The sequence below is a fragment of the Plectropomus leopardus genome, chromosome 11, assembly GCF_026936395.1.
Source record: "Plectropomus leopardus strain MGB_pleo_1.0 chromosome 11, ASM2693639v1, whole genome shotgun sequence".
Lineage (NCBI taxonomy): Eukaryota > Metazoa > Chordata > Actinopteri > Perciformes > Serranidae > Plectropomus > Plectropomus leopardus.
The window spans coordinates 3,093,950-3,115,667 of record NC_142186.1 but is presented as its reverse complement, the minus strand read 5'-3'; the positions used below and the strand labels follow the sequence as shown (position 1 = coordinate 3,115,667).

Below are 21,718 nucleotides of genomic sequence, written 5' to 3'. Positions count from 1 at the left end.
AACGTGACCTTGGAGGCATTATAATTTCCAGCGTCATCATAATTCACCATATCATTGGCAGTGTTAAATAGAGTTTTTGTGCTGTTGGGAAGCTTATATTCTCCGGCTGCTGTCCTTTTCCAACCCGTGTAGGACAGGAGGAGAATGGTGATGATGATGCGCGCACACACCGTCCCCTCTCTCTCTCTCTCTCTCTCTCTCTCTCTCTCTCTCTCTCTCTCTCTCTCCGGTTGCAGCCGCTCCTCGGTGTCGGTGGCTCGGTATAATGGGATCCAGCCTGCGGGGAGGAAATGATCCGGGGTGCTGTTTGCGCACGGAATGGTTGACGCTGCTTTAACCTCCGCTTCAACTGTATACTAATTAGACTGCGACTGTGGAAAATATGACGCTCGAAAATGGGGAAGGACTTCATAGCCCAGAAATCACAATAAGATCATACTGCTGAAACACCATGATAGCAAAAGATAAATTAAAAAAATCTAACAAACAAAAATTGTCTTAATAATAAGGAAGCACAGTGAACACATTCTAACTCAAGTATAAGAGGATTAAATTAGCCTATTTTTAAATTAAATAGGTTCGTATCCAGAAAGTTCCCTTTGAACTGTCACATTAACATAACTTAAAAAATGACATGCTTGAATTTTCCTCATCAGAAAATGTAACAGATATACTAATTATTTTTATGCATTGTTTTATTGTTGCAGGTTTCCAGATTTTGGGAATTTGCTGCTTTTCCTGATAGCAGAGCCCCTATATCCGGAACGATATCAGTTTTCTTTTGCTGCATTCAGACGCCTCTCGCGTGCATTTCAGCCTTAAAAATTGAGCAGTTTGGTTTGATTTCTTTTTCAGTACATGGCTAAAAAGACAATGAACAACTTGGCAAGCGATGTCCCGCAAATTGCGTGAAACTAGAAATAGGTGTCAAGCCAAGTCAATTTTATTTATAAAGCCCATTATTACAAATCACAGTTTGCCTCAGAGGGCTTTACAGCATACGACATCCCTCTGTCCTTAGACCCTCACATCGACCAAGGAAAAACTCCCCAAAAACACTTTAACAGGGGAAAAATGGTAGAAACCTCAGGAAGACTACTGAGGAGGGATCCCTCTCATGCAATAGATGTCGTAAATAACAATTACATTACAGTAATGACATAGGAAAGAGAAGGGGGGAAGTGTAATTAAAAAATAGGGAATAATAATAATTAAAAGGGAATCAAATTGGAGATATGATTACTATAATAATAATAATAATAATAATAATAATAATAATAATAATAATAATAATAATAATAATAATAATAATAATAATAACTCATAACACCATCCCATGTTTTTGACAGAAATGAGGCCAGGTTGCTTAGGTTTCAGACGTTAAATATTTCTGGCTTTTGATTGGACAAAATAATTTTTCGTGATGTCAAATTATTATGCTGCCCCTTTTTCTTTGCAGCCCTCTGGTTTAAACACTCATTTTTTGAAAAACATGCAGCATGACAGCCTACTAAATAAAACAAAGAAGATTTTAAATTTGACATAAGGCCTATAAAAACAGGGCAATTTTTGAAATTGCTTCTATTGCCTCAGGGCCTATAGGGCCCAAAGGCAGTTCCCCTGCAAGAGGCCCCTAAAGCTCAACTCTTTCTGTATGTAACATGTTGGTGCTGACTGAACATTTATGTGGAAACATGCATCAATAAAACACATCAGCTGACATTAGGTGGGTTTTGTTTTATTACTTGACCTGAAGCCTTGTCCTGATGAGGGTCCATGTGAAAAATTCAAAACCTTCATTGTTTCAGTTTTGTGCTTTTATGTATATATTCCTGAACTAATTTGTGTTTAATCAATTTGCCAGAAAGTGAACCCGTGGTTATGTATCCAGCATGGAAAAACTGTACAAACTGCACAGAGAGAGAAATTATAGGGTTGATGCTTTCTAGTAAAAATAGCATTTGCAAGGGATCTGGGCATTTTCGGATTTGTTTGGGTAATTCAAGGAAACAGATCTGTTAGGAATTAAAATTCTGCTGCTTAATGGCAGAGCCTGGATTTTTTAAAAAAAATATTGAGGTCATAAATTGAAATTCTACCCGAGTGCAACTTGACCCAAGGAGAAATCTTTGACCAAACACAGATAAAATACTTTCAAAGATTCAACCCCCACCCCACCAATATCAGCGTTTATTAATGTCTCTAACTTTTAATGATTTTGTAAATGTTATCTCCCACATGCTGTTCCCTTCTTTCAATGCAAGCGACAGGAATAAATAGAAACGGGGTGGCCGGCCCTTCAACATGCTGTTTCGAGTGACTGTGGTGAAAATACACAATCCTTTCATTCTAATGTCACAGTTTGTATTAACTCCTTCACGGGTCAATAAACCTCCAAAATTCCCAGAAGTATAGCAGGGGACGTGACCTCTGTTTCCTAATTGTCGCTATTTGCTGCTAACCTGACTTGGATGGATTTTTGGAATTTTTCAGTTACTCCAAGCCCTTATTCCCCCCCCCCCCCCACCCCCCCACCCCCATATATGAGCCAGACAGTGGTTGGCTTCTGTTTGATTATCAAAACTTTGAGATTCTAGGTAATTTTTTTATTTTTTATTTTTTTTATTTGAATTCAAATTGACTTCAAACTTTACTTGTGTCATGGCAGTTAATTCTCAGAAATACAGATTCTATTTTTGAGTTGATCCCAGAGGGACAATAGAATTGATACTGTATCACAGAGTCATGGCTGCAGAAGCATTTCTCGATGTTTCTGGCATTGTAACATTAGCTTGTTATATACTAACTATAATCCCACTCAGGAGCAAAGTCCCTCCCATTTCAGTGAACCACCATGGCGGTGGCGTTCCCAGAAAATATTCAAAGGGGTGACCAGATTGGGACAAGTAAACAGCTGTGAGTTGAAGGAGTACATTGATCATATAAAGAACCAAACATTTACTGGGAACAAGCTTTCTCAAGTTTTGGTGAAACTTATGGGTACCCACAGAAGCCATTTTCATTCAGATATTTTATATATGCATGTTTTTATGTTTTGATGGCTGTGGGATCAAACACTGCAGTTTGAATGGGTTTCAATGTGCACGAATGTAGCAATTTTATGTCCACAGTGTATTTTAAACTTATTGTAGGAGCTGAGCAGGAAATTCCAAGATCAAATAAAAGAACATAGTCTTAGCAAAATTTAGACTTAAACTTTAGAATTGTGTGTTAAATGTGCAAAAATGTCCATATGCATTAATGCTGCAATTCAAACAAGATAAACAGATTATTAGTCTCTTGCTGTTAACGTCAGTCCATGTTTTCCAAAATGAGGTCCCATGGTAGACACTAAAAGGCGAGGGACTTTGCATATCCCAGTGACATTTAGTTTATATTACAGATTCTGTGCCCACCAGGGAACATGCCAGTGACAATGTTCAGTGCCAGAGGGCCCTTTTCACAGCAGACTTGTTGACACGACACAGTAGCAGAGGCACAGGTGTAAAATCTAATGAATGATGACTGAATTCCATTTGGCTGCTCCAGTTTCAGGCTCCTGGTACTGTGCATGCTGGCTCACTGTCACACTTACTGTTATGGCTTACTGGGACACTTGAATAGAAGCAAACCATCAGTAATGTTGTTAGTAACACCTGTGCTTTTCCTACTATGACCAGAAAAAAAGTCTGCGCTGAAAAAAGGCCTGCACATGAAGCGGTGTGGCCATTATGTATGAGGCAGATGTAAGTTTGTAAAGGCTGGGCTGATACAGACGTGTAGCACATCTGACTCTCCTGCCAGAGACTGAAGTTTAGATTTTTCTCAGGCCTTAAATAACTTTTATTTTCAACCATAACCATGATCTCTCCCCAATTCTAACCAAGAGTTTCAGTCACCTTAACTTAATCAAGGTTTACAACCAGTACCCAGTATAACAGGGATGCCATTTTCATTATTATCAGTCTTGAGTTGTTGTGTTTTGTGAGGTCACAGTGACCTTGACCTTTGACCACCAAAATGTAATCAGTTCACCACTGAGTCCAAGTGAATGTTTGTGCCTAATTCAAGGAAATTTCCTCTTCTCGAGACCCTGTGTTCACAGGAATGAGATGGATGCAAAAGCTGACCTTGACCCTTTAAAACCAAAATCTAATCAGTTCATCCTTGATTCCAAGATGACATTTGTGCCAAATTTGAAGGAATTCATAATCTGTTCTTGAGATACAAAGTTCACAAGAATGGGATGACCACATGGTCATAGTGACCTTGACCTTTGACCACCAAAATGTAATCAGTTTCATCCTTGTTTGTGCCAAATTTTGAGAAATTACCTGATGGTGTTCTTGAGATCTTAAGATAGATAATGCATAGTGATGATGATCCTTGACCACTGGAAATGAATCAGTTCATTCTCAAGTTTAAGTGGATGCTTGTGCCAAATTTATAGAAATTACCTCAACGTTGAGAAAACGCATTCGCAAAAATGGGATGTATAGACGGAGAGACAGATCTGAAAACCTAATACCTCTGGCTAGGTGGGAAAATGATTAAAATTGATGCATAAGAACCAGAATCTTTTTTTTTCTTTTTTATTCTTTGCATTCTTCTTCCTTGTCAAAATCTGGCACCTACATAACCCACAATCCAACTTGACTGTCTACAGTTTGGTCAGTTCTTCAGGTGTGTTATGCTAGGACTGGCTGATGTAGGCCGGAGCCCCAGGCAGAGAGGAGGAGCAGGCTACAGAGGTCTGGTGAGCTCACTTATTTCTATCTCCACAAGTGATATTACGTGAAGTCATTTATCATACCTCATGCAGCTCCCTCTGGATGCACAAAAGTTTTTTTTACAACTTTTCTGTAAACACACATTAATGTGGAGTGTTTACATTTAACCATATTGATGTTGTTATGAATGTTGAAGAAATAAAAACATTACAGAAACAGCCACTATGAACGTTTCTTTTTCTTTAGATGTGGTCGAATGACTCGTTGTGCAGCTTAACTCATTAGAAGCCTACCGAGGCCTATATCATATTATCATAGAATTATCAGACTTTGAGGAAGAAGTTTTGACAAAAGAAAGATTTATTTCACAGCAACATGTGGAAGTGTTGTTGCCAAATGTATCTGGTCTAGAAGTACAGACTTTGAAGGACACATCTTGTGAAAATTGGAGGAAACACCTGCTGTGACATCACTGGCTGAGGGTTTGGCCAGAAAGTTCCTTTTGTAATTCAGTTTGAAATTAGCTTCAATCAATAAAATGAAAACATTAAATATCTTCAAACTAAAACTTTTCTTTTTGAAAGAATCACAAGATATTCTTCTAGACGGCCCATTTTACCCTGATATGAAGTAATCAAAGAAATCCATCGTGGAGGCACAAGTGTCATGTTTTTCTGCACCAACAGTGGCTTCAATTAACCAGCATGCACTGCAGTTGCAATATGACTGTTAAGAAAGAGTTGAAGGTCACTGCCAGTGTGAAAAATGCCTGAAGCAGAAGTAGATAAGGAAAGCTCATACAAAGTTGCCAAAGCAGAATAGTAAACTGTGAAACAATCAGAGGAATGCAGCGATCAGCAGAGATCAGTGATAGAATAGAAAAACCCTGAACCCAGTCAGCTCAGTCACCCCTCGGGTGTGTTTTCCTGTCAGTGCTCTCAGCTGAGGGACAGCTGGCTCACCGAGTCCGACACCTCGGTGTTGACCTGAGCAGCGATGCTGGCAGCTGTGACGTTCAGGTGGATGTCGTACTGCTGGTCCAGACCCAGGTAGCTGTCACTCATCAGGTACAGAGTGTAGATACACCTGGAACCAGGAGGTACAGGGATGAGCAGACAGAACAAACACATGGATTCACAGGGTTTGTTGTTGCTATGGTAATTTCTACAGTTTCAGTTTTCCTCTCAGTATAAACTGTTTTTCCTTTCTGTTTGGTTAAAGAATAACTCCGGTGATGTATCTGTATTTTTCTTAATGTAAATAAATCCAATTTGACTCAGTCTCACACTGTTGCTGCAAATCCTAAAGGCTGATTTATGCTCAATGTTATGTATATGGAAAGGTATGGAGCCTGCTGCCCGTAATTTTGTCCGTATTTGTGCACGTTTCCTGAGAGCTTATGGACACGGACAAAATAAAGCAATATCACCAGAAATTGTAAAGGCAGCGTAACATATTTCAAGCAAGATACAAAAAAATAACAAATATATAATAAATTAATAAAATAATTTAAAAAAATTTATTTATGTAGCACTTTTCTTAGCAAGGTCACAAAGCGCTTTAAAGAAAAGCAGCAGATCAAAAGAAGGCAGCAATAAACAACAACAAACAATGCAAACAACACAGTGATCATACATATACGTATAAATACTGGGGAATAAAAAAAGTATAAAAAGTACTAACTTGCAATGGCTGCAGAGGGATGATAAAACCGAGCAACATATGAACCTTTTTAAATGCTTTTCTATAACTGAAAGTTTTGAGAAGGGATTAGAAGATGCTAATGATGCAGAGAGTCTGATCTCAGTGGGCAAAGTGTTCCACAGTTTGGCAGCTCCAAAAGCAAAGACATTGCCTTTCGTTACAAGCAGAGAATAAGCAACAACAAGCACAGCGACAGAAAGGCCATGTAATGCTTTAAAATGATTATTAAACCTTTAGAATCGATGTGGTGAGTAAATTTGTTAGCACAGGAGTAATGTGTTCATTTTTTCAGTGCTGGTTAAGATTCAGGCAGCAGCGTTCTGCACCAGTTGAAGTGGGTGAAGGAAGCTCTGACGGGTAAGAGCATAACAGTCCAGGCGAGAGAAAATTAAAACATGTATGACCCATGTATAAATCCAAGGGAGGCAAGAAAAGATCTAATCTCAGAATTTTTTTGAAATAAGCACACAAATTTTATAAAACTCTCTTATCTAAGAGAAAAGCAAAAATGAGAAAACATCGGTGAATCCCAATACTTGATTGATACTGACAAAATAAGAACAAATCCTGTATACGAGCAAAAATAAGAGAAAATTCGTATATTGTTTCTCCAGCGTCTTGGTCTTTAGAAGGGGTCTGATCACTTCCCACAGTATAGTGTCCATTATTATGAGGCAGGGCATCTGAAACTAGCTGGAAGAAACAATCTTCCATATTCTAGTGAAGTGACTGATTTATATTGCCAACCAAAGCGCTCACTTTCCCCTGAGAATTGATCACAATTACTGACACACTATGAGATCCTTGACCTGTGGGGAGTAGCTCCAAGCTTGCAGCCTGCTTTCAGATTGTTAAATATATCGGTGTTCCTACGAATCATTAAGAAGTCTTAAAAGGCAATGAATTCATTAATCTAAAAATAATGTCTTAATTGGTATTAAAATGACTTAAATTATAAATTTTCTTTCAAAAGTCTTAAAAATGCCCAGACATGGGAGGTGGGAATTATGTTTTTTTTTTATCACGTTGCACAGTGAAATCTCAAAATAATTGTTTATATATTTTATATTTCTATATTTTTATATTAAATCATTTCATAAATTCCTCTGCTTAAACTCATCATGATGGGAATCCAAGCAGTGGAATCTCACATGCAGAGTTTCACACTTTTTTCAACATTTGATGTAGATAATCTAAAGTTTTCACTAGACAAAAAAACATGTTTTATGTTACAGTAAACATCCGGGCAATTGTCCTTCAATTTTGTTTATTAGAAAACTGGTCTTAAACTTAGTCTTAGTGGCATTAAAAAAAGTCTTAAAAAGTCTTACATCTGCCTCACCTTTACCTGCAGGAACCCTGTATATGTGAAAATGTTGGACTAGTGTGCGCATGAGAGTGTTTGTTGGAGCACTTCATCTTGTCTGACCTGAAACAGACAAACTGAGGCGTCTCCTGTCATGACTGTACCTGCACAGAGTGTGTGGGTAAAGCTTGTGTTTATGTATGGCTGCTTACTTTCCCGTCTTCTCTGGTGTGTAGAAAGCCACAGACACAGCCGAGTGGTGGCGCACATATCCGACCCGTTTGACAGCCAGCAGCTCCCTGCGATCCACCTCTCCCACCACCAGGAACCAGCCCTCATCCTTCATCTTGGGGAACCTGGGAGCCTGGGCCTTACTGTCCTGCTTCCTCTGAGAACACAAACACACACACACACAAACACACACACACACACACACACACACACACACACACACACACACACACACACACACACACACACACATACTGTACATCAGCACTGCTCCACAGATGCTTTTACACACTCACATATCAGGCTGAACTAATCATGAGATCTCAGCTGAGGGGCCTTTATGTGGAGGGATTAGGTTGTTTTTTGATACACCCCTGTTCATAATTGTTCAGTTAAACTAACAGATTAAAGAGCCAGAAGCACATTTTCTTCTTTAAAATGTTTTGTTTTCTGTTTTTTTTCTTCCTACTTCTAAATGGGAAACAGCTTGTGTCAAAACGAAAATCCTTTAGCTGCAAAGTACACAGACCCCTGATGAATGTTAGTCTAATATTCACTATCCTGTTACTCTCTTACTTGTTGTCAAACAGTTGCTTATTTACATAGGGAGGAAGTAACATTATATAATTGGAGTCCTGTTTGTGTTTAAGTCCATTCACTTGCTTAAAGCTCGTTTTTGGTCTCCACCAACTGCGGATGGAAATATCTGCATCCTTAATTGCTAAATGCTCCACTGTGTTCACCAGCTCGTCCCTGACTGTGTGTCGGCTGTTTGCTGCTGCCACAAAGCCGATACCTGGTACTACTGGGCATACTGACCCTCTGCTGTCCCAGGTTGATGCGTCTCAGTGACACCTGCAGGACGTACTCCTGGTCGGCGTGGACATCCAGCCAGCTGCTCTCATCCTTCAGGTTGGCTCCAGCTGCTGGCAGGGGACGCTCCGTCTGCTCCTGGCTCCCCTCCCACCAGCCCTTCACGTTCATCTCCACCTCCAGCACTGGGAGGTGACTCAGGAAGGACCATGCCTGAAGAGGGACCGTTAATCGTCAAATAAAATCTTAGTCCCTTTTATTAGCCCAGCTACACATTTTGACAAACAAAGCCCTGTCTCAATTAGAGGCCCGGTTGCCATTTAGTTAATTTTAATACCAGTTCTTTGGATGTATAAAACGAATTGTTGGCTACCTGCTGGAAATAATGTTAGTTAGCTGCTTAGATAATGCATACAAATATAGAGTGGTGAAGGAATGATGTATTTTTGTAGGCCAACCAGAAAGGCTAGCATCGCACTGGTTCCCTCGTCCTATGGGATTTTTGAATGGGATTTTCGATTATAGCAAAAATATGCTCTGCGATGAACACAAGTTTATGATACTTAAACGTTTTGTTCAGTATGATAATTTTCACAGATGAACACCACTTTTGTGTGTTTTGAAGCGCAAATGAAATCGCCAAAAGCAAAAAGCTACTTTTAGGCTATACACGAACTACATCGTGGTCGCAAGACTTAAACGTCACCACCATGAATCGTTCAATTTCTCATTTGATTTACGTTTAATTTTCTACAAAACTATCTCCTGTTAGCGTGACCTGATCTAACTAATGATCATGGCTATGTCATGCTAGTCTCACCAGTAGTTTCTTTGTCCGGCGTGATGACGTCTAACATCCCTGACAAACACTGTAGTCCAGTTTAGCCACTTGTTAGCATCTTTTATAAGACGCGTAAAACCTTAAAAGTTCAAAAATTGGGTTTATGCAGACATATTTTATGTTGCAGAACAAAACATCTAATTATCTTTAGCCTGTGTTAATCACAGACTTTATTTGAGGCATTTTACCAAAAACCCATTCAAAAAACTCAGAGACCCTGAGACAAGGGAATCAGAAGTGCAAAACGGACCTCCATGTTTTAGGACTCAATACTTCACCACTCTATAAATGTTTAAACTTTTGTTAATTTGGACATGCTACACACATGGTTAGCTTGGTAAGATTCTCTACAATGCATCATTTCGCTTCATTTTACTGAAATAATGAAGCACCAAAGACAACGTAATACCAGCAGAGTAAACAAAAGATGCAATTTTTTTTATTGAATTTTCGTCTTTGCTGAGTCACATTTTTATGTGAAAGGAATTAAAAGTTCATATCAGCCTGTCCCAAATATACACCTGTTGAGTTCAGTGGTTTTACCAAAAATCAGCCCGGGGTATTAATTGAAGTTTTACAATATATATTGTTATGCTTTACACAGTGAATGATTTCTATCTTCTCCCTTATCTAATTTTGTTACTATTATGAGGTATTGACCAGGTATGTTCTTGTTATTGTTGGTGTGTTGTTGTCCACACTCATGGGAAAGTGGGGCTCTTATTGTCAATATTGTTTAGTTTTATTTACTTCTTGCTTGTCTGTCTGTTATGGAATTTTTAAAAATTGTATAAGAATAACAGATGGTGTGACTGTGTCCAGAAATGAAGATGTGTCCGAGATGGTCATATTCCACATTATTATGCACCAATAATTTTTTAAAAAGTACATAATTTCACTGGCTGGTAGAGTTTAAAATTCACAAAATATGATGCTAAATTCAAAAAGTTGATTTCCAACTCCGCACATGAATAACTGAAAGCTATAGAAATGAAAACCAGCCTGTTTCTTTAACTTTTTAAATGAAAGTTGTGCTCACAAAGGCAGTACAAAATTCTGAGGAAATGAGAGCTTTAAAGAGAGGTCTGTGTCTGATGGACACATCCGTCAGCTTCTGTCCCGTCAGTCTGCTGTTTGCTAAAATCTCGGTTCTTTCTAACAGACACTGCTCTCTGGTCTTAAGTGTTTTTATGGAGAATTTAAAATTTGGCTCAACCCAAAAGGCCCACCTTGCAGAAGACATAAGACATACGAAAGATAAAAGCACAGAGAGAGTGACAGGAAAAATACACTGGTGGAAGAGGGTGAGTGTGTTTGTGTGTGTGTGTGTGTGTGTGTGTGTGTGTGTGCGTGCGTGCGTGTGTGTGTGTGTGTGTGTGTGTGTGTGTGTGTGAGTGGCAGTGTATTGAGGTCTGCGAGGAGAAAAGCCTCTCTGATTCACCCGGCAAAAGCTATTTATGTGAGGATTACTCTCCCTGGGCAAGTCAGACAGGAACGCTGCTGCACATCTAATTATTTAATTAGAGAGGCCGCCACACTGCGGGGGGGTGGGGGTGGAAGGGGAGTACAGGTGGAGAAGGAGGGAAGCGGGGACACTGATTGGGTGAAGCCACAGGGCCTGCCGTCGTGCCCGGACACTCTCATTACTGCTGCAATTAGCACTTAAATTGGAGCTGTAAACCCTATCAGTGGAGCTGTAATTGGGGATCCTGGAGGTATCTGGGAGCACAGTGGCAAGACTGCTCATGGCACGTCACTGATAACGGTGTGTGTGCGTGAGATGGTGTGTGGTCTGCATGCACTAAATGTGGGAATAGGTTCATTCTGAAGAGCAATGCAATCTGTTTTTTTTTATTGTTTTCTGTTATTTCTTTAGTAAATCAGCATTCTCCAAAGTACACACTTACTGCAGTGATACTCAACTTAAGGCAAGCGGGGCCAAATCTGGCCCCAGATAGGGTGTCAGGCAGCCCCTAAAACCATTTTCTAATTCACAACAAAAATAAAGCGAATCCCACAGGGAATTGCTTTTTGTAAGTTAGGTGTCAATAAATTGCAAAACCTAATAAAACAGCATCAAATAGAGCTATCAAAAAAGTGCCAGTGGAGGATCCCCCACACCCCCCAACAGAGGTCCTAGCTAAGACCCTAATGTCCTACAATCCTAGAAATGTCCTAAAATCCTAGAGACGTCTTAAAACCCTAAAAATGCCCAAAAATCTTAGAAACGTCCTAAAATCCTAGAAACACTCTAAAAGTGTAGAAATGTCCTAAAATCTTAGAGTCTTAAAATCCTAGAATCATCCTAAAATCCCAGAAATAACCTAAAATCCCAGACAAATCTTATAATACTTGAAACAAGAAACATCCTAAAATCCTAAAAAAAACCCTCTAAAATCCTACAAATGTCACAGAAATGTCATAAAATCCTAGAAATGTCCTATAATCCCAGAAACACCTTAAAATCATAGAAACAAGAAACAACCTAAAATCATAAAAATGTCCTTAATTCTAAGAAATGTCCAAAAATGTGAGAAATGCCCTTAAATCATAGAAATGTCCCAAAACCCTAGAAACATGTATGGAGCTGCTGTGACTGGCCTCGGACCTCCTGTCATGTTGCAAAAGTGGCCCCAAAGCAAAGCAGGATCAGTATCCCTGCTCTCCTGATTATGATGGACCTCTTTATTCTCAGTGTTCTTGGTGTCTTACCTGGGTGATCTGACTTGATTGGAACTCTTGGCCGAGGATGGCAGCAAAGACACTTTCCTTTCCATCGCAGGCAGCAATCAACTCAGGAAGTCCTTCGATTGGCCCGTTGAAGCCTGCGTTGCTCCTCCCCTTCCTGTTTGCCCATTTCCTGCAGAGTCAAAGAGGGAGGGGAGAGATTGTTAGTCATCACAATAAATCCCACCCCATGTCCCCCCCTGTCTCTCACCACAGGGACTGCAGCTCTTCCTTTCTCATCCCTCCCTACCATTTTTATTGTGTTTACACAAAATGAAATGGATGCCAGACCTTGAGCCTGACCCTGAGGCTGTTTCATTTTTATCAGGCAAAATTCCTACAATAAAATCTGAGCGTATTGTTATGCAGGTGGTCTGAGAGAACACTTGCCTTCTGCACCTCCTCTTGGCTGTTTTCAGGTTTTTAGAAAATCTGGCACATGGCAGAAGTCATTTCAGAGAGAGGGCGTCCCTACTGGCTGTACTACAAATATTTCTCCATGACGACAGCCATGGAGCAGAGCAGAGTGGGCGTGGTACAGCTCAATCTGACGCTCTGCACTAAAATGAGAGAGCAGCTGTTCAAAGCCACAGAGCATTCTGTTTTCTCATGAATTAACGAATGATTAAATTCATCACACATTCGCTCTGTTTGGCACTTTGCTGCTCCCTCTCCCTGGACAGAGTGCCCAGAGTGCAGCGCTCTGGATAACCAAACAGTACGTTCCATCAGTACTTGGACTTTATGAGCGGTTCATATTGTGCCAGAGTGTATTTTGAACTGAAGCTAGTTACAAATCATTGTCCAGGTGTTTTGTATAGGTGTGCCTGTGTTGACGTGCTGTTTACCTGAACAGATAGAGGTCTTGCTGCTCCACATGTGGCAGCGTCAGCAGTGAGGAGTCGTGCAGCCAGCGGCCCTGAACGATCATCTGCACCAGGTTGCAGATACTGATGGCTGTCACGAGCCAGCCTTCATTAGCAGCTACATCCAACATGGCCTGAAAAGAGGAAACACCAAAAAATATGTAATAATAATAATTCAATTCAAACTTTATTTCAGACACACCAAGGAGTGAAGGTGAGAAATAAAAAAAAATGTAAAAATCATCATTTAGTAGTATTGAGGGCCGGGAAGGCCTGCTACTTTGCATGAAAACACATCTGTAAAAGGAGACAAAAAAATGACCTGAAAGAAGAGAACAATTCAATACAAAATCATAAATAATAAAAAGGAGAAATATCAAGAAATCTACATTTGTAATTACATATTTACAGTTAGGCTACAAAAAATATTATAATGATTTTAAAAATGTTTTTAAAATATTTTAGCACATTTTGTTTTTGTGCCTTGCCTTTTGAATCATTTTTATTTTTTAATTTTTTAAATTTCTTGTACATTCTTTGATCATTTCTTGTGAAGTTGCTCATTACCCTCTTTCCTATGTTTCTGAAAGAAATCAAGCACATTTATTCAGGTTTCAAAGGGTTAACTGAATTTGTGACACTAGTTTGCCATTCCCCTTTACATGCAGCATGATTGTTGAAGTCATAGTGTGAAGCCAATCATTTTTTTTTTTTTTAATTTTTGACCAAGCAGCATTTCAACAGAGAAGAGTTCTGCCCAGGCCATTAGTTTGCATAAAGCTGGGTTGGACTTTTTTCTTCTTTTTTCTAATGTATCAATAAATTTTGCTCTTTCACTCTCCAGCTGTGACACCCATCTGAATTCATGTGTGTCATGTGTTCTAATTAGACACGCAACGCCACAGAGACAGAGTGTATCCAATGTGAGACGAGCTGACAGTCATGGGTGAAATGAACCTGAGCGCGGTGACGTAGTGACAAGTTTGTCAGACAGTTGCATTGACTTTATGTATAACGTTAAGTACCAATAAAAGCTAACATTTGTTCAGTAAAAACAACCATAAAGAAAGCAAGGGCCAGAGCCATTTGAGTAAACGGTTGCAGCAGAGTAAGTAAGTAAGTAAGTAACTGCTTGGCATGGAAAATCACAAGCACATGTACACATACACAGACACATCCTAAGCTGTGGACAATGGCTTACAGACGCTAAGACATGCCCCTAACTTCAAAAAGGACACACAGAGAAAATAAAAAACACAAGCTGGGACATCACACCTTCGACACTAAATAACCCACACAGACAATCTTTAAGTGATAAAATCATAGGTTTGTTATCAATGTTACTAATAACTTGACCACTGAGTAGTCCACTCAGCTGCAACTAATTCAGAATTCAGACCAGAAGGAGAGCCCAAATCATGCCTGTTTTAAAAACTTTACACTGTCTGCCTGTTAGTTTTCACACTGACTTTAAAATTCTTTAATTAGTTTATACTGTGTAGCGAAGACCCAACTGGCAGGGAACAGTCCCACAACATTGGCTAATGTTACCTACAAGTTGCAATAATGTTTTAAAGAAGACAATTTCATCTAATGTTCGAAAAACATTTTAAGAATGTTTATCAAATAGTGTCCCTGTAAGGTTAAATGCTGACTAATACCCCTTTCCCACCAAAATTAGTGTGTGCACTTGTTTGTTTGTTTTTTACAACATGGGTAAACCTGCTAAATATGAGTGATTGGCTATATTCCCACTACCACTGAACTCACCGCTGGAAAGCATATCGGCCTTTCTGTCAGCTGGAGTGTGTGTGTGTGTGTGTGTGTGTGTGTTGTCTTAGTGGTGTGTCCGTGTGATGTCACAGACTGGTAGGAGAACAGGTAAACAGTGGACAGCAGCAGAAACAGAGATCTTTGAAAACTTTTCAGTGGTTTCTTTCTCTGGTTATTTTATTTTTGTTTTAGCCACTTAGGAGGAGATGGACAGTAATTAGTGACAGCGCGTCATTGCATCTCACTGGTTAAGGAGCTGAAATTACTGCGTTCACCCGGGTGTTGTGGTCCAATCAATGCCGATCAGAGCCGGAGGCGATAAAAACCCGTGTCTACTGCAGAGTAATTTTACCCGGGTGTGAATGCGGATTGTACACATTCCCATCGTGCTTAAAAGCCAGATGTAAGCGGGGTTTTGTGCAGTGGGAATGAGGCTAAAGACATAATGCTACAACTGCAAGATTCTGAGGATGTTTTGGTGATGTTTTGAGGTGACAGATTATAGAATGTTCTTTTATAAAATGTTCCCACAATCTCACATGAGAACAAAGAGCATTTTCAAAGCAACATTCAGAAAATGTTATTGAGGACTGGGATTACACAGCGTTTTTTTTTTTTTTTTTTTTTTAAATAAAATGTGATGTAATTTGATATGTTAACAATTAAACATTTTTAATCTTTTTTTATTTTTATAGAGAATGTTGCCCTAACTTTAAGAAGAACATTCTGGAAACTAAAAGAAAACTTGCCACTAAAAACGTTGCATTGCATCATTCTAAGAATGTTTTTAGAACTAAAAATTGCAAACTTCGGAGATGCTTTTGGTTTATGAAGCAGGAAGGCCCCTCAGATCCCCCTGAGTCTTTATTTTTAGCTGTTCCAGAGTTGAACTAAAACAGTTGGTGATTCTGCTTTTATTCATTACGCTCCAAACCAGCCTATCGGAGGATCTGAGAGGAGCTGCAAATATTGATCCTTTTAAACTAAAAGCCTGTCTTTTCAGTCTTGCATTATGTGGTGTCTTTTATCAAACATTTCATGGTGTACGTCTATTCTATTTTTTAAGATCCATTTTTGCTTATTTTTTATGTCGTTCTTTCAACAAACTTTCAAACTTTAAAGCACTTTGAATTGCATTCAATTTTGTTTGAGAGGTGCTACAGAAATAAAATTTGTTTGATTGATTCCTTCTCCAGCTTCTCTTTCAAACAAACACCTTGTGGATACCAGACAATGAGAGTGTGGGGTGTTAGATCTAACCTCTGAGCATCATGTTATTTATGAGATGGATCAGCAAGTTCAGCTACAAATCACCTACTAATGTTTAACACTCCCCTTATTCTCTGCTTCATCGACAGCGCAGCACCGCTTCCCAACATGTGCTCTCTTTTCATGTGCAACACATGAAATCTGCAAATCTGTTAGTTGTGCCGTCCTCTTTAACCTTTTTACAGCATGCTGCTATCATTACATGACTCAGCTGTTATCCGATTGAAAGTTAAGCTAGTGTTTATGCTTCTAAACCTGTTATTACTATTTTGTTAAAATTCTTAAAGGTCCAGTATGTTGTATTTAGGGGGATATACAGTAATATAATATATTTAGCATGTTTTCTTGTGTATTATCACCTGGAAATAAGAATTTTTGTTACCTTAGAATAAGCTGTTTATATCTATGTAAGGAGCAGGTCCTAGTTTATGGAGATCGCCACGTTGCACCACCATGTTTCTACAGCAACCCGTGTGGACAAATTTGCATTTTTGCATCATCCACCGTGGTTAGAAGTCTAACTGCAATATGCAGCGCCAGATTTTCACTGATCTGTAATGTCAAACAGCTTTATTCAGTGTTTCAAGCAGTTTAACCCTTTGAAACCTTGGGAAATTGGTTTGATTTCTCTCAAAAACATGGGAGGCAACAAGCAACTTAAGACAAAAAAAGTAAAAAAACGTTCCAGGAAAATAACCTAATAATTAGCACAAACAACTAAAAAACAAACAATAAAATGACCTACTAGAAAATGCAAAAATAAAAAATATATAAATATATACAGAATGTACTTGTTTTATATGTTTAATTATATATGTTTTTCTATAGCATAATTTTAAATATAACTTTATTATATTTATAATTATGGTTTTCTGGACATTTTTTTGATCATTTTCTCATCATCCTCCCCTCTTTTTAAAAACTAATTTCAAAGTTTTTTTTCACTTTACATATTTCTTGTAATTTGCGGGACATTTCTCGGCAAGTTGGTCATTGCCTTTTATCCCCCATGTTTTAAAAAAAAAAAAAAAATCAAACCAATCTGCTCTGGTTTCAGAGGGCCAGTGTCAGTTATCATGTCTGCATGACACCTGGCTGGATGGCATCAGGTTGAAATTATGTGGGTAACAACGTAATATAGGGAGCACAAAGGTCCTTATAGGGCAGGCAGGAGGGTCCAACAAACCCCAGACTTTCATGCAGGAGTCCAGTGTTTGCTTTCTGTCTGAATGTGATGTTTTATTTGTGCCATGTCACCTAAACCTAACCATCTGTGCCAGCATGTGCGTTTGCTGATGTCCTTGCCTTGGTTGCCATGTGCCTTTGTTGTCTTAACATAACTATGTGCAGCGTTATCCCACCATGTGCTTGTGCTGACATCACAGCTGTGCCATCCCAGAAAGTAAATAGCAGACACAGAAGGATAGCTAGAGCATAATATGTAGACACCGAAGTCCACTGCAAAGCGAAAATATGTGACTTGAGATGAGAATGTGCTGTATTATCCCATTAGCCATTTGTTTGAGTCCTACCTGACAGATTCGGATGGCGTTGTCTAGCACTGTCTTGGTGTCGGTGTTGTAGTCGCTGCAGGGTAGCTGGGCGTGGCTGAAGTGGGCCTGCAGCAGCAGGTGGGTTTTGGTGTGGGCACTGTCGTAGGAGTGGGGGTTGACCTGCAGGGGGAGCTGCTGAGCCAGCTGGCTGTTCAGCTGGTCCTCATTGTGTCTGACGGGCAGCTCGGCGTACTCCTCTGCATCCTGCGAGATAAACATCAAAGGTCAGACAGGAAGTCGAAAGCGTGTTGTGGTCAGACCTTTTTAATCCCAGCATCTGTAGTCTAACAGCTGCATTTACCTCCCCTCTCCTCTGGTTCTCAAAACCGGCTGTTTCCCCTCTCTACAAAGACTGCAGGGGAGTCCCTTCACTAGACCTGATGACCGAAAAATCCAGCACACCTGCTTTAACCCTTTGAAACCTGGAGTGAAATTACTTTAAGTATTTAAACCTCTGAACCCAGTGCAAACTGGTGTGATTTATTTAAAAAAAAAAACACAAAAGGAAATGGGCAATAAACAACCTGGTAAGAAATGTTCCACAAATTGCAAGAAATCAGTAGATTTAGAAGAAGTTAAGAGAAAATATCTAGGGAAAATATGAAAAGCTAAGGAAAAAAACTATATAGCTAATGATCATAATTACACATTTGAAATTCTGTTACAGAATTGTTATAATTTTTAAGCACTTCTTCCAAGTTATTTCCCTTTTTATTTATTTTATTTTTTTGATGTTTTAAATTGATTTCCAGGTAATTTTTATGTCTTTTTTTTTGTTTCTTTTTTTTACAAGTTTCTAATTGCTAATTTTTGGGTCATTTCTTCTTTTGTGGCTCATTGCCTTCTTACCATGTTTGGCCAGGTTTCAAAGGTTTAAACATCTATTCTATCTACATTCTTTGATTTAAATATCTGAGAATGCTACATGAATGATAAAGACACAGTGGAATGCTCTGGGGAACTGGATGAGTAAAGTGATGATGACGCTCCATCAGTCTCCTGGTTGTGCGGAGGCTGTGTGTCGCACCTTGTTTGTAGTTGTTACACAGAGAGATGCGCGGGCACGCGTGGCTCCCCTCCTCTAATTCACTTCAGTTAAACTTGTGCTAATGAAGTCCCATCAACAGGCTGTGCTGGAGGCATTTGTCACGCCCCCCCCCTCCCAGCCTGGACTGTTAGGGCTCCATTCATCACTGACTGCAGCCAGTGTTTCAAACACTAGGACTTGAAAAAGGACCTGAGCAGGGTGGGGGCTGGGATGAGGGATAGGAATAGGAATCATCTCTGAATGATTTATTGCTCAGTGCCATTGTGTCTGCATATGGATGTGCTGGAGAGAAAGACTATAGATCTTTAAGCAGACATCATAACCAACAAGCATTTACACAGAGACCAGGGAGGAAGTCATGGTGGAGACCAGAGCTTTGAGCACTAACTGCAGAGAGAAACCACAAAGAGTGGCACTAGGCAAACAAAAAAAAGGGAGGTATACACAGCTGAGGCCTCTGGGGTGGGGTCAACAATGCAACTGCTTCAAAAAGGTATTTTATAAAATGGTATGTTTTTGAAAAAGGCAGAAAAAGGTAATTCCTGCACACTTACTCCATGCTGCACAAATTTATTTAAGACAAAGATTCGATGTGAAATGGCTCTTCAACAAGTTCATCTTCATCAAGTCAAAATGTTTGAAAAGATGAAACCACACCAATATTTATACATGATGCACACCAACAGGCTGACAGGCTCTATTGTTGCAGGTGTGGTTAATCATCTGCACACATTTCTTGTGGAGCCTGATAAATATGTGCAGAACTTCGAGTCTACAACAAATTTCCCAAAGGGGACAATAAAGCCTATCGTATCGTATCGTATCGTATCGTATCGTATCGTATCGTATCGTATCGTATCGTATCGTATCGTATCGTATCGAAACCACTCAGGGTGGTAAAACAACTGACAATCAACAATTCAATAAATTACATAGAAAATACAAAGAAGTACATTTGGAGAGATCAGTGATATCAAAGCTAAAATTACAAAACATAAAACATATTTCTTTTGATTAAAAAACATATCAAGATTCTTAAAATTAAAATTTATCTTTATATCAAAATACTTTATATTAAAATCCATCATCAGTCTACATTACTTATGTTCAACATCGTATTAATTTGAGGTTAAGAGAGAACAGAGGTAACCTCCAAAACATACAAAAAAAGATCAAATTCGGTAACAAATTACAGGTGTTGCTGACCTTGTTGTCTCTGCTAGCAGCTGCTGTGCAGTTAAATTCTGCACTTTATCATGCTCCTACTGCTTACATGCGCAGGGGGTAAGCTATTACTAGAGCAATCTGTGACAATTTAGTCTGGCTCATGCATGCACATTGTCCCTGAATGGTCATGTGATATGCATTTTAGGGTGTGTTAGAATGGATGGAGATTATACCTGCAACGGTGTTAAAACACTGAAAAGACAGGCATCGTTTTTGTTTGAAGACTCTGTCTTTAATGTAAAAATGGAGTAATGTGGATTTAGCCTTCATTGTAATTGGAGGGATAGTCACTACAGTCTGGTGTATGTTGTATAAATTAATGATCACTGTGTTGTTTGCACTTTATTTTGTTGTTTTATTGCTGACTTGTTTTTAGTCTGTTACTTGCCTGAAAAGCACTTTGTAACCTTGTTAAGAAAAGTGCTATATAGGTTTTCCTTGAACACAGTTGCCATGGCGACGCAGTATGACATCAGCATGTCAATTGCCTGTCACTCAATGCTCAACCTACTGGCAACATGAAGTAAGCCTTGCAAGACAATTATCATTTAATGAAATTTTCATGGTTTGGTCTACAAATGATGTACACCAAAATGGCGTGGAATTTATGTGCTCTCCAGTGTCACCCTGTGGCCGCTGGAAGTACTACACTATGTGAAATATCTCACTCTAGGGTCTAAACTCTCTGCGTGCACTATCTGACTTTCACAGAAATGAACGACCGCTTTAGTCCCACCAGTACTGTGACATACGTGGGGGTGCGAGGGCCCTTTCATTATTATTATGAAGCTGTTATGAAGCTGTCTAGCAGAGCCTGCACAGAGGCTTTGGTGTCTTTTGCCAGAAGGCAGAAGACTGCCTAAACAGGAATTTCGATAATCCATTAATCATTTAGTTCATCATCAAGCAAATATGTGAAACATTCATTGGTTTTTGATGCAATGAGTATTGGATTGTGATACCGATGTAATTACCTCATCGTATATCAGACTGATGTCCACACCCTGATGAAGGCGTTGTGCTCAAACATCTCAGCATGTACTGTCAGCCCATTAAAGAAGTGAAATGTGAGTATTTTGTTCTCGTTAACTTTAAAATTTAGGATAAGCTAACTCTCCTAAATTTCTGGAATATGCTCGTTTGACAATCTTGATGTTTTATGACAACAGGAAGCACAGGCGAATCCAGCAGGAGAGAAAACAAAGACTGACTGAGTGATAGCGGAGTGCTTGGAGAGAAAAAGTGGGGGGTGGCGGCGGTGCAGCGATGTGTGGGTGTTGCTCATTAGTGGCCACACTGCAGCAATTAGGGGGAACTGGAGGAGCATGCCAGTGCTTTGTAGCTAACAGAGGGGGAGTGGACGGGGCGGCGGGGTGACTGGCCTATTGTATCGCAGCTTGTTGGGGAGGGAGGCAGCGAGGCATGCCATGCTTTGGTCTGCTTCCAGCTACATGTGTGCAGAGAGAGTGATGTTAAGTGTCTCGCAGTAGTCCTCCCCTCCATATGTTAGCATCATTATTGAAGTCAGGTTCAACCACTGAATGGACTCCCAGCTGGATGGTGAAAATACATATGATCCAAGAATAAAAAGCTAATTAAGAGCTAAAAAAAACACAAAGTCATTAATCAA

The 21,718-nt window shown here is 39.5% G+C and overlaps 1 protein-coding gene across 1 annotated transcript in view; it reads right to left on the bottom strand.

The window, feature by feature from the left end:
• Positions 1 to 5,072: 5,072 nt before the first annotated feature.
• ascc3 (activating signal cointegrator 1 complex subunit 3) overlaps positions 5,073 to 21,718 on the bottom strand; it is a 203,964-nt gene continuing 187,318 nt past the window's right edge. The window contains exons 37-42 of the mRNA XM_042490728.2: positions 17,793 to 18,017; positions 13,201 to 13,352; positions 12,338 to 12,485; positions 8,791 to 8,997; positions 7,953 to 8,128; positions 5,073 to 5,816 (exon numbers count right to left, since the gene is read on the bottom strand). Coding sequence (XP_042346662.2) covers positions 5,669 to 5,816; positions 7,953 to 8,128; positions 8,791 to 8,997; positions 12,338 to 12,485; positions 13,201 to 13,352; positions 17,793 to 18,017 — 1,056 coding nt within the window. The 3' untranslated portion in view covers positions 5,073 to 5,668. The remainder of the gene's footprint in view (positions 5,817 to 7,952; positions 8,129 to 8,790; positions 8,998 to 12,337; positions 12,486 to 13,200; positions 13,353 to 17,792; positions 18,018 to 21,718) is intronic.